The sequence below is a fragment of the Rhipicephalus microplus genome, chromosome 1, assembly GCF_043290135.1.
Source record: "Rhipicephalus microplus isolate Deutch F79 chromosome 1, USDA_Rmic, whole genome shotgun sequence".
NCBI classification, from domain to species: domain Eukaryota; kingdom Metazoa; phylum Arthropoda; class Arachnida; order Ixodida; family Ixodidae; genus Rhipicephalus; species Rhipicephalus microplus.
In genome coordinates this window covers 250,751,144-250,767,168 of record NC_134700.1, presented here as the reverse complement: position 1 = coordinate 250,767,168, position 16,025 = coordinate 250,751,144, and the positions used below count along the sequence as shown (strand labels likewise).

The window sequence follows — 16,025 nt, the reverse complement described above, 5'->3', positions numbered from 1 at the left end:
AGTAAAAAAGGGGCTAGAGGAGAGAGTGGCGATTGGTTGGATCGGGCGCACCTGACTCGCATTGTGAAAGTAGGGAAGGCGCTGCCCTAACACGCATGCTGCTTGCGTGTGACAAATGACTAAGCAAGCTTCTGAAAGTACAATCTAAACAAAATCACAAAAAACAACACAGGTTCTGTGTTCCTTTTCCATGCTTTCTGAATCTCACTTTCAGAAGCTAAAGATCACTATCAACTAGAGCACTGCACAGGCTGATTTTTTTGGGCCCGGGCCCAGCCTGAAAACGCCATGCTCTTGCCCAGCTCGGGGTTTTTGAATATGACCCGGGCCCAAAAGGCCCAGCCCGGCCTGTTTCAGCTAATATGCCTGGAGCGTAAACGAGGCACTGTTCAATCTTCGGTTGCTGTGAAGATACCTGCCACAAAAGAAAAAAAATTATAAAGTGTCTTGAAAACCTCATTCAGTGTCAAGACTTGCAACTAGTACAGTGTATACTTTTGGTTAATTACACCGGTAACAATTTTTCGAAATAATTACAGAGCGATATAAACTATAAGTGGAGTCATAGCCGGCTGTCACACGTACTCGGTGCTAACAATGGATGCAGTCTTATTCTTAGATTTCAAAAAACCACTACAAAATAAAATACCCCCATAAAGAAAAAACATGGCAAAAAGTTATAGTTTGAGTCTACATAAAGTGCATAAGAGCAGGGGCTGTTGATTAAAAGTATCAAGCCCTTTGAAAACTTGATTTATTAGCCAATGCAATGAAATAAGAAATGTGCTCTGGCTGCTTCTAAGAGGAATACACCAGGCTAAACAGCGTTACATAAATGAAAGCTGTTGTGCCGACTTCTCTACAGACAACTGTCTCCAACATACACTATGTTTTCATGCTCAAAACAAGAACGTTCTCAGGCCTACCGTTCTTGCCGAGTCGCTGCCACCACAGTGCCATAGATCTGTCAAAGTGAGCCAAACTTGCAGCGAGCGATCACCCTTCCTCACTGGTCTCTGAAAATGCCTATCTCGTCTCTCCACGTAGCAGCCTTCTAGCTTTGACAGTCTCATGTCTTAAAAGAAGACCTTACTAAGGGCTGCCAAACCAACTCTCTACTAGAGGGCTGAAGTGAACCAGCTGGCATCTTTTGCGCTCTCCATCGAACGGGGTGGGTCGAGTGTCCGTAGCATGATCCCCCACTAAGACCAAAAGCACGAGAGTGGGTTGCTAAGTCACCGATGCCGAAGGCCTTGATGCAAACATGGGAGTGAAGTCTGGCTGTCCATGTCTCGTGTTTCTCGTTGCTGGCTCACAGCTTGCGGCAGCGATAGTTCAGGAGAATGAGATGTGAAGCAGAAAGGAAAAAGCGGCGACTACGGTGGTGTAGAAAAGGTGAAAGTTAAAGAAGAAGCCAACTTCAAACAAAGCTAGTGCCCATGTGGAAGCTCACTTTGCATGGATTAGGCATATTCTACTGCTTCAGTAAGCTTCATTTCAGAAGGCCTCAGCTGTCTAGTCATCAAAATAAGTTGAATAATAAGTTCAATCAACGGAACCAAACAGCATACACATGGCATTATACCAATATGTATGAGAATTGGGCCTAATACAGGCCTGACTCTATCTAAGCCTGAGGCTCACGGACCTGAGCCCGGCACAAGCCCGATCCAACAATGCCTTACCCGGCCTGCGCAGGGCTCTAGTACCAACTAGCCCGATCCTAAAGCTTGCTAAGCAAAGTGTCCGTCTGCGACTGATAACAGCTCAATGCATGTCGGAATGCAATTCGCTGAAGTTTCTGCACTAAGCATTGACACATAAACTGGACATATCCTTGGGGCAACACAGTATTCACATTCACTACCACTTGCTAAGAAAGTGCATGTAAAGGATATACAGCAGTGTGAATGCTTTAAATGTACAACACATGTTCCTTTTTACTTGCACTGTTACTTCTGTGTGCATACCTACGAGACCAACTTTCCTTTAAGATATACAGAAAATGAAGATAGTAAAGGAGAGCTAAATTTTAACAGCAGCAGAGAGAAAAGAAAGCAATTCAAAGTCTTGAATGAAGTCCGCAAAGAAAAAAAAAAGATTTTTTTTTTCCCGGCTGCTGCTGAGCAGTTGAAAGGTAAAAAGGCAAAGTAAAAAAAAAAACAATTTCACCACAATCATTTCTCCTCTTATAAATAAATCAATGCGAGATAAATTTCAGACACTGCGATATGAGGTTGTGAAGAAAGAAGAATAAAGAAGCCTCTCAAGGCAACACCGAAAAGGTTTACACGAAATGAGTTATGTTTGCAGCAAGTGGCTAGGTAAATTTCTAAAGTGATTCTGTGTGATTCTAAAGCATTTGTAGTCAACCAATGTGGTAAACATGCAGCAGGCAGGCAGTGTGTTTGCTTAAATGGGCCATGACACCCAATTTTTGATCATAATCAGTGTTATGCAGGTTAATCCTTGAGCATTTAGAAATAATCTGGCGAAATTTCAGTGCATTCGGTTAAGCATTTAATTTATAAGTGAATATTTTTACAAACAGGGGCACAGCCAGAGAGTCGAGCAACACTGGCGCTCGCGAGCTGTGACTACTGTCACAAAACATAAGCAGCCGGCTGTGTGAGCGTTTGAATTTCGGAGTACGACATTGTTCTGCGGTCTGAAGCATGTGAAATCGAGGAATTTGAACTTTCTGCTGCTTGGCACTAAAACTGAACCGATTCACAGTGGCTGAAAACATGGTAAAAGACGATGGCACTGCTTCTTGCTGCACGCCAGCGTTCGGCAGGATTTTTCAGTCGGTGACTTCTACGGTCTGTTTTGCTCCGAGATATTGTTTTACGGCCTACTTTTTATATCTGTAGAGAATGAAATACCTTCTGCTTATTGTTCTTGCGGAAGACCACAAATTATTGAGTGACCATGTCATGACCCCTTTCAGTGATTAATTAAATTCAAGGCAATCCAGAAAAGAACTTTGATGACTTTCTACAAGTGCACTCATTTGATGAAGTATGTTCCAGCGATGATTTTCATCACTGTGTTATCCAAAAGTGCTGCTCCACACATATTTAGCCACATCAACCCTTTCAGTTCTGAATGGACAAGTGACGTCACTCAGGCAAACAACCTACATGCTCTTCGATGAAACATAACAGGGAGCATTGAACAATGCCACTCACTAAGCTTCTGTTAAGTATATATGTACAGTGCTGATCGATTGAAATACAACAAAATTATTAGTTTAACGACTTGTATGCACAGCTGCTCAGGGTAACCGTGTCACATCACAAAGGATCTGGCTGCTGAAGGAAACATTGGCATTCAAATCAGTGTTTGAGGTATAACTATGCCAATATGGCATGAACTGAAGACGGTCGAAACAGAAACACATACCTTACTTAGCCCTACCTTGTCAAGTTTCAGTCTGTGAGCAACGTACACATGATGATTAGTGTACCAAAAAATAAATAAAAACACAAATGTAAAACTACGCATTTGTTCAATTCAAGAGCTTGCTTTTGCCATATAACTGTCTGCCATGACCTGTGCCCATGCATTCATAGCCAGTTTCAAAAGGAGGAGTAAATGTTTATTCCATAAAATAAGGGGTATTGCATGATGTCAGATGCAAGAAATCTGTGCCTAGCCATGGCGACACAATATACAAATTGAGGATCGATGTTACAGTTTGAGGGAAAGTTGATTTCCAGCCACTTGTACTGTTTCTTCCAATATAGTACTGCTCAATGTAGCGCACTTGCATAACATTCTTGTAGCAAGGTCCAACGTAAAATTAAGGCAGCTTCGCAATTGTGGTGCCGAGCACGAAGCAAGTGAGAAGCTGGGCAGCCTTCTTTGTTTCTGTTTTTCTTTCTCCTCTATTTCTTTTCCAGTCTTTTGTGTATATTTTTTATTTATTTTCATTTATTTCTATTTTTATATTTCTCCTGTGCTCCCTCTTTTTGGCAATTTTTATAAGTGGTTCTGCCTGCATTATGCCAAGCACCAACAGTATACAACACCCCGGGTCCCTAAATGCTCCACACTTAATATCATTATCAAGGTACTCAAGAACAAGAAGACTTCTCTTTGGCACAAGCATGCGCCTAATATGCTACGGACGGCTATGCTATATATGTACTTTTGCCTGCATTACGTCAAGCAACTACAGCATTCAATCAGAGCGTCCGACAGCCTGACCCCATGAAGTGCTCCGCACTGGAATCTATGGCAGCTCCGCACTACCTACTTGTGCCAATCCTTTAAGAAGAGTGCAGATGGGTGGCCTTTCTTGTTTCTTTTATCTGTTCCTATTTCCTTCTTTCTCTGCTCCTCCTTCTTCCCCTTATTTCTCTATCTTTCTCTGTTTAGTCTGTTTTTCTCTTTCTTCCTGTTGTTTCCTTTCTACCACTTTTTCTTGCCCTCTCTCTCTTTTACGTGCTCCAATTTGCTGGGCAGAGTTTTTTATTCAACTCTTGCATCTGCTGCACTTTATAGGGGGGCTTGTCCAATTCCTATGGTGCGTAGCCACCCTTTATTTATTTTTTTGCAATGCCGCACGAACTATGGCAAACTACAACAGCTTCACTGTTATATTATCAGTGATCCTATGAAAAATCTAATGTTTTATCAGGCACTGCCTTTCCATATGATATCTGATCTCTTTCATACCTGCGTGAAGGAACCAATCCAGACTTTTCCTTACCTTGGAATGTAACTTGAGGCATATTGCAGCTGAATTTAACAAAATTTGATTGATTGATTGATTGATTGATTGATATGTGGGGTTTAACGTCCCAAAACCACCATATGATTATGAGAGACGCCGTAGTGGAGGGCTCCGAAAATTTCAACTACGTGGGGTTCTTTAACGTGCACCCAAATCTGAGCACAAGGGCCTACAACATTTCCGCCTCCATCGGAAATGCAGCCACCGCAGCCAGGATTCGAACCCGCGACCTGCAGGTCAGCAGCAGAGTAGCTTAGCCACTAGACCACTGCGGCGGGGCGAATTAACAAAATTTAGACATGCCTAACTGCGGGCAGGAGTGTCCTGGGGCCGTACACCAGCATCTATTGAAGAAGTATGAACTTTAACTAGTATTACCTCTTGCAGTGCAGTGTTCATAATATCTGATGGAGTTTTTTGTCCCAAAACTACTACATTATTTTGAGGGATGTCAGAGCGCAGAGCACCAATAATTTTGACCGTCTGGTGTTCTTTAACATGCACCTTGGTAAATGGGCCTCTATCATTGCGCCTCCATAAAAATGTGGCCGCCACGGTCAAAATTTGATCCTGTGACCTTCGGGAGTACAGTGCTGACGAAAAGCTGCTCACATTTATATTCAAAGAAAAAAATAAATACAGCTGGATAGAAGGCACTGTTGCCTCTTTTCAGCAGCCATAGGTAATCTGGAGTAAATATAATGACCAAACAGGCTCATACTCTCAAATGTAGACATTGTGATTTTATTGTACAAGTGATAAACCATCTATAAGGGCACCAAATCACAAAAACAGATCTCGAAGTCTCACTTTGTTTTTGTTGTACAGACAGACCACTCTGTATAAAGCAGCCATCATTTGAAGACATAACACAGTATTCAGATAAAATATAACAGAACTTACAGCTTCAGTGCCGCTCTGAAACATCCACTCTTTAGACATTTTAAAATACATCGAGAGTTTACACAAGAGGCAGTCATAAAATTGAAGCTGAATATCTGAAGAGCAGCAAACGCATTTCTTGAGTAAAAGTGCATAATATATACATGATTGCAAAGACTGATTAAAAGATATATTTATGTACAAAAAATGGACGGATGTTAATGTGATCGCCAGCACGTTTACTGGTTTGTAGCACAGCTGCTCATTGATTAAAATCATCAAATTCAGTCAACTGCACTGGCACTCTAATATTAAGGCCTACGGCTATCAAATGCTTCCAAGTTCATGAGCGTTATAACTTAAAATGCTCATTGGCATTCATTTCAGTAGGACAAAAAATAAGGATGCAGACACAAGAGAGGCCACATAGACAGGATGGGCGATGGACATTAACATGCTTTACTGCAAGGAAAAAATTTTTTTTCAATAAATGGAAGCCCTTCAGAAGTCAGTTTTGCATTTGCCATTGATGCTGAGGATCTTTTTTCTATTCCTTAGCATGACATTCTCAGAGTTTTAAGGGTCCCCATCTAGGAGTCGGACCCTTTAAGTTTTCACAGCTCCTCCAGGTTATCGACCAGAAGTTTTGCGAAAATCGCCATCTTTTTTAGTGTGCTAATACCCTTGTATTTTTCAATGACCAGTTTTTTTATACGGAGAGAGGGTGTATGTATTGATTCAAGCATAGCTCGAATTTTAAGCACAATGTTTTTAGCTGACTGTGACAAACGCATTCCAGGACACATTGATCAGGCTCTTGGAGAGAAGATTTTTAGATAGTATGTTGATGATTATTTGGTTGTGCTAAGGGGGGAGCAACCTCACATGCGAGATAAACATGTCCAGGGCATTTTAAATGTGCTTGGCACCGGTTCAAAAGGCCTCAAGTTCACTCATGAATTGCCGAAAAAAAGTTCAATTAAATTCCTCAAAGTGCGTTTTAAAATGTCTGAAAAGCATGTGTGCTGAAGCTACAGGCTATGGTCAAAAGGAATGCACAGGTACGATACAACCTATTCTAAACTAATAAAACGGAGTATAGCTGTCAACTGTCTTTGGGCTTCCCTTGCAAAGTTATGTGACCACTTTATTGCCAAAAGTTTTCAGCACTGATTGGAATGCATTGAGAGGGCGGGTTTCTCCAAGGAACTCATAAATTCTGTGGCCAAAGTCCTTCTACAGGAGGTGAGGAAAGAAGGGCGAGCTCGCTCTAGGTCCTCTATCAGGCTGAGTCTGCAGCCAGTGGACTTGGCTTACATCCACTGCTCTGCTACCAACTAAAGAAGCTGGCAGCAAAATGCAATGTGCCAGTGGAATTTTCTGCCCCAGAAAAATTCGCCTACATTTTGTTGGTGGTGAATGGGCACGAAGGCAACAGTGTGTGCAGCACTAAGAAGCACGCAACTTTGTTTGTGACTTGTGAGATGGCTGTCGTGTACAAAATGCCGCTTTCATGTGGTAGATGCCACATCCGACAAACAGGGTCTTAATGACAGATTGCTATAGCACTGTGCAGCAGTTGATGCACACGGGCAGCGAGGGGATATTTGGCAGACCACTACAGCAGGTGTGTCTGTGCTAGGGAATTCGCTGCTACACATGTACTTCGAAAAGGCATGGATCAGGCGAGGCGAGAAATAACAGAAGCGTTTGCTATCAGCGTGAATAAAAGCGACCGTATCAGTGTTTAATCGGTTGCTCATTCACAGTAGAGCTCGAATATCTGAATGCATATCTTGTACATGTCTAAGAGTGTGGTCTTGCACGTGCGAGACCTTTCAACAGTTCTTGGTTTTTGTATGTTTCCTTGCAGTAAAGCCAGTTAATGTCTAGCACCCGTCCAGTCTATGTGTCTTCTATTGTGTCTGCTTCATAATTTTTTGCGCTACCAAAATGAGTGCAAGTGATCACAGCCAACTAGCTCACACAACCGCCTTAACAACTTAAATGCAACATCTCAATCACGACTTCACAAGCTGTGTGTTTGAATTGGCTGTTACCGTAATTACTCGAATCTAACGCGCACCTTTTATCCGGTTAAGCGAGTTCATAAATCGCACGCGCGTTAGAGTCGAGTACGAACAAAAATATTAACGTCAATCTATTGGCATCGGCAAATCCAAAATGGCCGCACCCTACGTGCGTCGGCATGGCGCGTCGGCCATTTCTGCCTGTGTTTCCCCTGTGCGGCACTTCATACGTGTGCTGAGGAGTTCGTCATCTAGTAGTGCATTAGCATCGACGGCGTGGAAGGGCCGACTCCAAAAACTCGAGTGCACCACGATGCCGCTTTTAAAAGAAAAGTCATCGCGTGTGCAGAAACGGACGGAAATCGGGCCGCATCGCGGTCATTCGGAGTTCCCAAGATGTGCGTACGGGACCGGCGGAAACAAAAGCAGAAGATTGTCGACAGCAAAGCTTCACGCAAAGGCTTCAGTTGACCACAGCAGGGTCGATTTCCGCAAATTAAAGAGCTGCTCGGCGAGTATGTGCTTGAGCAGCGAGCGGCACAGCGGCCTGTGACGACAGAACTGCTCCAAGTGCGAGCTATGCAATTAGTCTTAGAAAAAGGTCTAATGCGGAGCCAGTTTAAAGCGACCAGGTGCTGGCTAACTAACTTTATAAAGAGGAAAGGCTTTTCCCTCCGAAGGGGAACATGCATATGCGAAAAGATTTGCGGAGGAGTACGATGAAAAGCTTCACAGTTTTCAGAGGTTCGTCCTAAACTTGCGGCGCAACAACGGCTACCTGCTTGGGCAAATCGGGAATGCCGATCAGACGCCTCTTTACTTCGACATGCCTGGCACCACAACCGTCGAGAAGAAGGGGGCGAAGCAAGTTCGTGAGCTGACATCGGTCCACGGTAAAACTACAGTGACGGCAATGCTCTGTTACACGTCAGATGGGCACAAGCTTCGCCGGTACCTCATATTTAAATGGAAGACGCTCCCGAAAGGAGTCGTTATTTCGAGTGGTGTGATCGTGCGGGCCAGCGAGAAAAATGGGTGCGCGTTGCAATCGATGTCTTACGTTTTTTTTTTTTTTTTTTTCGCTGTGGAAATCGGGTGCGCGTTACAATCGAGGGCGCGGTAGAATCGAGTAAATACGGTACTTTAAAAAGAAACAGAAAGAAGTACACAACAGTTATAATAATGCAGTGCATATCGCAGGTAGCTTGCTCAAAAAATCATTGTGATTATTACATCACTAGTGCACAGTTGTATCATAATAACAGTCGCACTATGAAACAACAACCTTTTCAATGACTTGCAGATAGGAAATATAGTGATACTTAGCATACAGTGAAAGCTTTCAGTACACTGCAGCTAAAAATGGTTCTACAAACTCAATAAATTCACAACCGACATCCCACATTGCACTGGTAACTGGTAAGTAGTTGCACATCAAGGGATAACCTCAAAAAATATTCGAAACAGTTTATTTGTTAATCTGCATTTTCGCTTATGTGTGGCACTTCTGCATGTGTGAAAGTCTAACATTATGCATGTCCCTGTTATAATGATCTGAAATCTTGTATTGCCGCTGTGCAATGTGCATCTTCCACAACCAGGGCATATTGAAAGAAAGAACTGCGCAATAGTATCTTCCACCTAATAATATCTGGTGTTTAACATCCCATTACCACCATATGTTTTATGAGAGGTGCTGTGGTGGAGGGCTTTGGAAATTTGGACCACTTGGGTTTCTTTAACATGCACTCAAATTTGAGCACACAGGCCAATAGAATTTCCGCCTTCTGTGCAAATCCGGCCACCATGACAGAGAGTTGATCCCACAACCTGCGCAGGATCTTCCACCTGGCTGCATGATAAAGCAGAACCTAAACTTTAGAATAAAAAACGGCTATTTGATAAGAGAGGTCAGTTTGAGCCATATTGATCTACATGGGAAGAAAAATCTTGGGTGAAATGACAATAAAAAGGCACAGCACATGAGCCAGTATAGGCATAAATACATGTTTTACAAAAAGCAAGTTTGCAAATACAGCACACTCTTTCTTTGCAAGGACATGGTACTACCCAGTTCCACAGAACTTCTTAAAATATCATGGTTTTATCCACATGACTGTGAAATTCAACTTAACAGAGATTCTAAATGTTGCCCTTAGCCAACTGGTACAACGCAAGGCAATTCCACAAAGGTATGAAACGAGAATCGTAAGCAGTGCCCGAGCAGTTCTGTCCTTACTTCTGGAAGCTACCAGTGGTAAATGATGAAAAATCTTTGGAAGAAGGGATGTTGCTACAACCAACATTTAGACAAGTGGACATTGTAGTCATGAGGTCCATATGTTGAAACATTGGCTCTAGGCACACCTCATATTTCAAGAACTTTTCATCACTTCAAAATTACATCGTCTGCTGAACTTTCTACCAATCGTGTTAAAGGAGCAACAGCCGAGAGAGGCACTTTCTGAGTGTACACAATAATAGTGACTTCAAATTGTGTACTGAATTTATGATAGAAAACAACAGGCCAAAATCTGTACATGAACACTGTGAATAAATCTTCTATACGAGCGCAAAATTTTCAAACTCAAGCGTAAATGTAATACCAGCAGGTGATCATGAGCTTGGGCAAATGTCATCTCCATCCTTGAAACTGAGTAAGCACTCTGTGCAGTACTATTTAGGAGCAAAGTACAAACCTTCAATTCATGCTGTGCAGCAAGGCTACAAGGATGCAATTCTTTAATGATCTCATGTCTCCAAAACCATTGAGTAAAATGATAATTTTAGAACATACTGGACAGTCATGTGTCTAGTTTAGAAAATGCAGATGGTGCCATGAAATAGCAGGCACCTTAGTAAAAGCTAGCTGCTCTACTCACTATCTTCACAAATAATGGTACTGTTTCACAGCCTGCTTCCTATGCACATTGAAGGCCAACTCCGGTGATTTTTCAACCATGTCAGGTTAATGGTGCCTTTATGTTCCTGAGACACTCTTGTCACGCGCCTGATAGCTGAAATGCTCAACCAATTCGAAAATAATTTTTAATTAGCGAAAAACAACAATACTGAAACTGAAACCCAATCGAGTGCGCTCCTACGTATGATGTAATACTTTGCCCGAACCTGCCTGGTTGCCCATAACGCTGCCAGATGTTACTAATTGTTTAGGCCGCTCAAAACTGTGCTTTGGTGAATTCGTGAATATGGTGAATTGTGTGCTGCCCACAATGCAACACCATGTGCGACCTATCAATTCAACCATGAACAGAGGTTGAAAATTTTTAATGTCCCTGTAAATGCCAAATGACTCTGCCAAATAACTCTGAACTTGCACACTGTGCACATGCTGCTAATAAGTGCTGTAATAAGGAAGTTACTGCGTTTAGAACGACTCACTTTTGCTGGTTTCAGTTTTTCGCTCATCCTTCCCACCCTTTTCTTGCTGTGAAGAGGTGCAGACAGAGCCCTTTGTCGCGACTACACCCATTTCGTCAATGTAACACCTCAGCACGCAGCCAATGACCAAGCAAGACTTCCCCACGTGCGCAAAAAACATAGCAATGCGGGGAGAAAGCGCAGTGTGACGAGTACAAGGCACTGATGAAGTAGTCGCACTTCCTCCTCTAGCGATAAAGTAGCAAGATGCCTCTCGGAGGCTTTTATTCTGGCAAGACCGCTTGCAATGATAGTCTTGGGCAAAGGGCAGCACAGGAAAATAAAATGCGAACTGCGCAGCCAAGACCGCATTGCAGTTTCGTAGTGCAGGGAGCAATTGAAAAGATCGGTATTGCCCAGGGGCGATATTTCATTACTGCGCATACGAGAAGGATTGGACAGGCATAGGAAAGAAGCGCAGGAATAGGTTTTCAAAATGGAGGGCCCACACAGCCTGCAGCACAGTAATATTTGGAAAATGTAATCACTGTGGTCTACTGTGCGAATTAGCTAGCTTTTTTGTGGGTGTAATAAAAAATCCCGAGCTTTTTTGCTGGCCTTTAGGAGAATACTAAAAACCAGACTGAAAGAGGCAACAGGCTACTAACAAACAAAGTTACTACTGCAACCAAAATTGTAATGAAACAATTACCTGGAACCCTTCTACTAATATTGATTGTGAAAATTAGGCTGAAGAACAGTTTGCATTGAATTCTTCTATACAGCTGAAGAGCATCAAGGCGACCACTCCTGACAATCAGCACAGCTAATTACGATGAACCATGCAGAATGGAGCAAAATTGGATGCCCTCACAAAACACTCACGTACCAGGAACTTGGGTGCAATGATCCGCGAGTTGCAGTGACAACTGTGAGAAAACCAAGGCATGAGTCATCACATCATGATTCCCTGTTGTAAGAGGCCAGGAGAGCAACAGCAGCGGCAGCTAGGCAAATCCACGCTGATGGCCTTGAGAGACCCGCACCAAGCTACAAGCAAGAAAAGTGGAAGAGACTCTGTGGTGGCAATGTTGTGTATATCAGACTTGAACTATAATACTGTCATTGTGCAGCAACTTCATCATTCAGAACACAATTGTGTTTGCATTGTCAATACACAGTATGCATAGTACATGACACTGCTTTTTCACTCTCATAATAAAAGCTACATCTATCATTCTAAATTTGCGTACTGATGACACATTTTCTATAGGATACCTCTTGTACCAGCTGTGTAAACAATCAATATGCATGCACCTTCTCCAAGCTGTATGTAAAATACTCACTTGATCCATCTTACGTTTGGAACCATATCTCATGAATTCATGTCGTTCGTGGCTACACTCAATATCCCGGATAGTCCATTCATGAGTCAAAATAAGCAGAAGTGCGAGCGCAAATTATGATCACATTGTTTGACCTGGATTACCAAAGCTGGAGTGGCCTAAAATTCCGAAGATTTAGAACTGAGAGGCCTAAAGCCCATGATAAGCCATATAGGTGGCACCTGGTGGAGCTGAGATGACCCAGATAAGCACGAAATTGCTATTACAGAAAAACAGTGCATTCTACATGATCACATAATGAAGACATATTCTCATATGCTACTCTTTACGCCAGCATCATTCAAAATGAGCATGCCTGCACCTCCTGCTAGCTGGCTTCCTCAGGAGAAATTCTCCTCTAAATTACTTGCAGTGGTGAAATTATGAAAGAGTTGCATTTATAATCTGCCCCCCCCCCCCCCCCTCAGTAACGATGAACAAAAACAAACGTGTTCATGACTCTGGTTGCACAAAGGGTCACAAGAAGTCAACACAATCAGCAAGTAACCCGGTATTCTTACACCCCTTTGAATTCACCAGAAGACCACACGAGCTAAAAACCACTATTATAATTTTGCCGCTGGTGTGAGTGAGCCTTACCTAAATCAAATATAGTTTCAATACAGCTATCATTATCACTTAGTGAGTTGCGGAAACGTACACGTTTATCTACATGCATAAACGCCTACGTATGCGAAGCTATAACTTTGCTAAATAAAACATGCTTTCCGATAATGCGGTAAACACAATTTGACATTCTTAAACATAATAACATTAAAGAGTGAAGAACTAAAACATCCAATGACAGATGCTTAAATACAACTTGTTTCTAGAGATAATATTTGCACAAGCAGAAACAATGGGTATATAGCTGCATATTTAAGTATAGCATGCTTCATTCTTTTTGTGCCAAAGACGAGCCTCACTTGTACATAGGTGTTTTCATTCCAGGCTCCTTTTTTACCTACAGGGTATAATAAGTGAGTGGCAGTCATTTTACCAGACTGGTCCAGAATTAATCGGCAGTTCAGCTGACTCTTCAGGAGAACAGTTGGCGTAGTACAGTTGGCATAGTAATCATTACTATGTTTACTATGCTGAATTCCAATTCCCTTGAGATCTAAATATTGGTAGGCAGGGCAACAATGACTACTCTGTCATCACTGAAATTTGTTTCTAGGAAATGGTTCACCTTAATATAGAAAGAAACCTGGCAAGCACTTGCGACTTATGTTTGAAGTTTCAACTGAGCACTAATGATGGCAGTGAAAATTTAAAGCCCTTTTTCACCTCTGTTGTGTGGACAATGGTTTTACAAAAATGCTCTGCGGCCAGTGCCTACATGATTTTCCTTTCACGCTACACTAATAATATTGCCTTCCACGATGAATAAGAGTAAAAGTGCACCTGACACAGTTTTAACAGCTATAGATAGTGTAATATTTCTGTAGCCTTGACTGCCAGCAAATCAAAATCATGAATAATTTTAACAACCCACAAAAACCAAAAGGAACAAACAACAAACTGTTCATACTGCACTAATGCACATTGTTTACTATGAATCACATATAATATATGGCAGATTTTTGCTGTTGCTTAAAAAAAAGACACTTGGCTTGGAAAGGTCAAGTAAATTGTACAGCACATCATAAGGCAGCCATACCGTCACATAATAGTTGCAGCGGTCACCGGTACAGCATTCCACACACTCCCAGTCGTTGTACCAGATGCGATCACAGCGTTCTCGATACCGTATGGTTTGATTGATGCAGTGTTCATCAGTGGAACAAAACTTGCTGATGTAATACTGCTTCTCACCGGATGGGGCCCAGTAAGGTGTACCTACAATGTGACATAGGAAGAATAAATGCTTCATAAATGCTCCTTGCTCGGCATGACCCATGTATGGGGTCTTCTACCAAAGAAGTTGCAAGCACTGATGGGGCTCTGGTTGAATACATGACTACTATACATAATGCCTTGGTTAAACTATGGCTTGAACTCTAGACAAGCACCGGCGACATCGGCACCAAAACGGACTGCTGTTGTGAGCTTATGACAAGCTGTACTGAAAGAAAAAAAAAGGGCTGTGCCCATGCACAGGATGGTTAGATGTTATTGTGGAAGACACAGGGCAACATGTAGGTGAGATTATAGAACCTGTATGAAGTAAAATGAAAGAAGGCAAATGGTGGAAGAGGTCATATTGAATGGGTGGCGCTGGCACTCATACCATAATATAGCATTTGTCCTATTGGAAGCATCAAAAGTGCACCTCTGTGATGTCAATTTGACGCGCAATAAGTGAAAACATAACCAACGCTAACAGTTTGTCATTTCGCACATGAATGGCTTGTTTGAAAGGCTGTTTTACATTTCGGCTATACAGCTCTCACATCCAAAGCTGGTCGTCCTACTATTGTCCACATCTGCATCGGATAGCACACAGCTAACTGTAGCGTAAGTGCAGGCTAAATATCATCCGCTACTCGTATCAGATACATAAAGATATTATAAGATGGCAAAGCTTAGTTTGGGCGCTTGATAAACACGGCTAAATGTGTAGAGGCAGCGCATATAGAGCGCGCTTTATAGCGTCATACTTACCTGATTGTTTAGAAGAATATTGGCAGCAGTAACAACAACAAGAGGTGGCTTCACCGGACAAGCTATTAAACTAATGGGCGGGGAGTGTTGCAAAAGGAGCAGGCGTGAATCGCTTGCTAAAGGGTACGATTTTTGTTTATGTACTTACTTCCCCAGCGAACTTCGGTAAGGCAACGTGTTTCAGAGGGATCACACGTTCTGATGGTTTCCGTGCATTTCTCGTTATTTTTATCCTGGCTCGTACACACATAGCATTCCAGGGCGAAACCTGTAATAAGACAGACAGGGATCACGTCGTACGTGTCGTCAATCGGAGTTAGTCACAAAAGTCATGCGCGTCACTAGCTGCTTCCATGAAATGGGTGACAATAATGTACATTCGTCGTGAACACAAATAAATGTAAGTTTTTGCCGATAAATGCAGACAACACCGATCACTGGTGGCGGAAGTTTGACAACTTGGAATGTTAGGAGTGCAGACAGCCGCACCCTGACACTCGACAAAGTTTTGCTGGAAGCTGCTACTCAACGAATCATTCGCCGAGGTGGTGTAACCTTACTCACAGCTTTGTACGCATCCCAGAAAAAAGAATAACCAAGGAAGCATCTTGGAAACGGGTGAAAATGCGGCCACGATTTCCCAGGTTCGCACGACGCGCATACAACGGCTGCGGTTGCCGAGTACGAATTGCTCTGAGCGTGAGAGTACAGACAACCCTCGAAGCATGACTCGAAGTCGGGGGTCGGGCAAACTTATGACGTAGTTCAGTAGCGGCCATGTTTGCGACTTCCATGTTCTGTCAAACGCGGTAGTACTTGTAAGTTAATTTCTTTTATCTGCACACTTGTTCGCTTATTTTCGTTTCACCGAATGTATTGTAATACCTAATTCGATGTGAATGTATTAGAGTGGCTTGTAAACGCGATACCGTAACCTGTTGCAAGATTTTTCTGCATGAAACTCGCTCTCGGCGAAAAGGGGGCAGGACGTGAAATTGG

At 42.6% G+C, this 16,025-nt stretch overlaps 2 protein-coding genes across 3 annotated transcripts in view; one reads left to right on the top strand and one right to left on the bottom strand.

Moving 5' to 3' along the window:
* Positions 1–12,278, top strand: part of alpha-Catr (alpha-catenin related) — a 129,071-nt gene extending 116,793 nt beyond the window's left edge. For both annotated transcript variants that reach the window (XM_075893100.1, XM_075893095.1), the window contains one exon: positions 11,820–12,278. In XM_075893100.1, coding sequence (XP_075749215.1) covers positions 11,820–11,864 — 45 coding nt within the window. In that variant the 3' untranslated portion in view covers positions 11,865–12,278. The remainder of the gene's footprint in view (positions 1–11,819) is intronic.
* Positions 5,465–15,747, bottom strand: cold (coiled). Its single transcript, XM_075893118.1, has 5 exons — positions 15,591–15,747; positions 15,175–15,294; positions 14,083–14,261; positions 11,924–12,084; positions 5,465–9,505 (listed from the first exon to the last, which is right to left on the bottom strand). The coding sequence occupies exons 1-4, from the start codon at positions 15,685–15,687 to the stop codon at positions 11,995–11,997; spliced, it is 486 nt and encodes a 161-aa protein (XP_075749233.1). The 5' UTR covers positions 15,688–15,747; the 3' UTR covers positions 5,465–9,505; positions 11,924–11,994.
* Between the last annotated feature and the right edge of the window lie 278 nt (positions 15,748–16,025).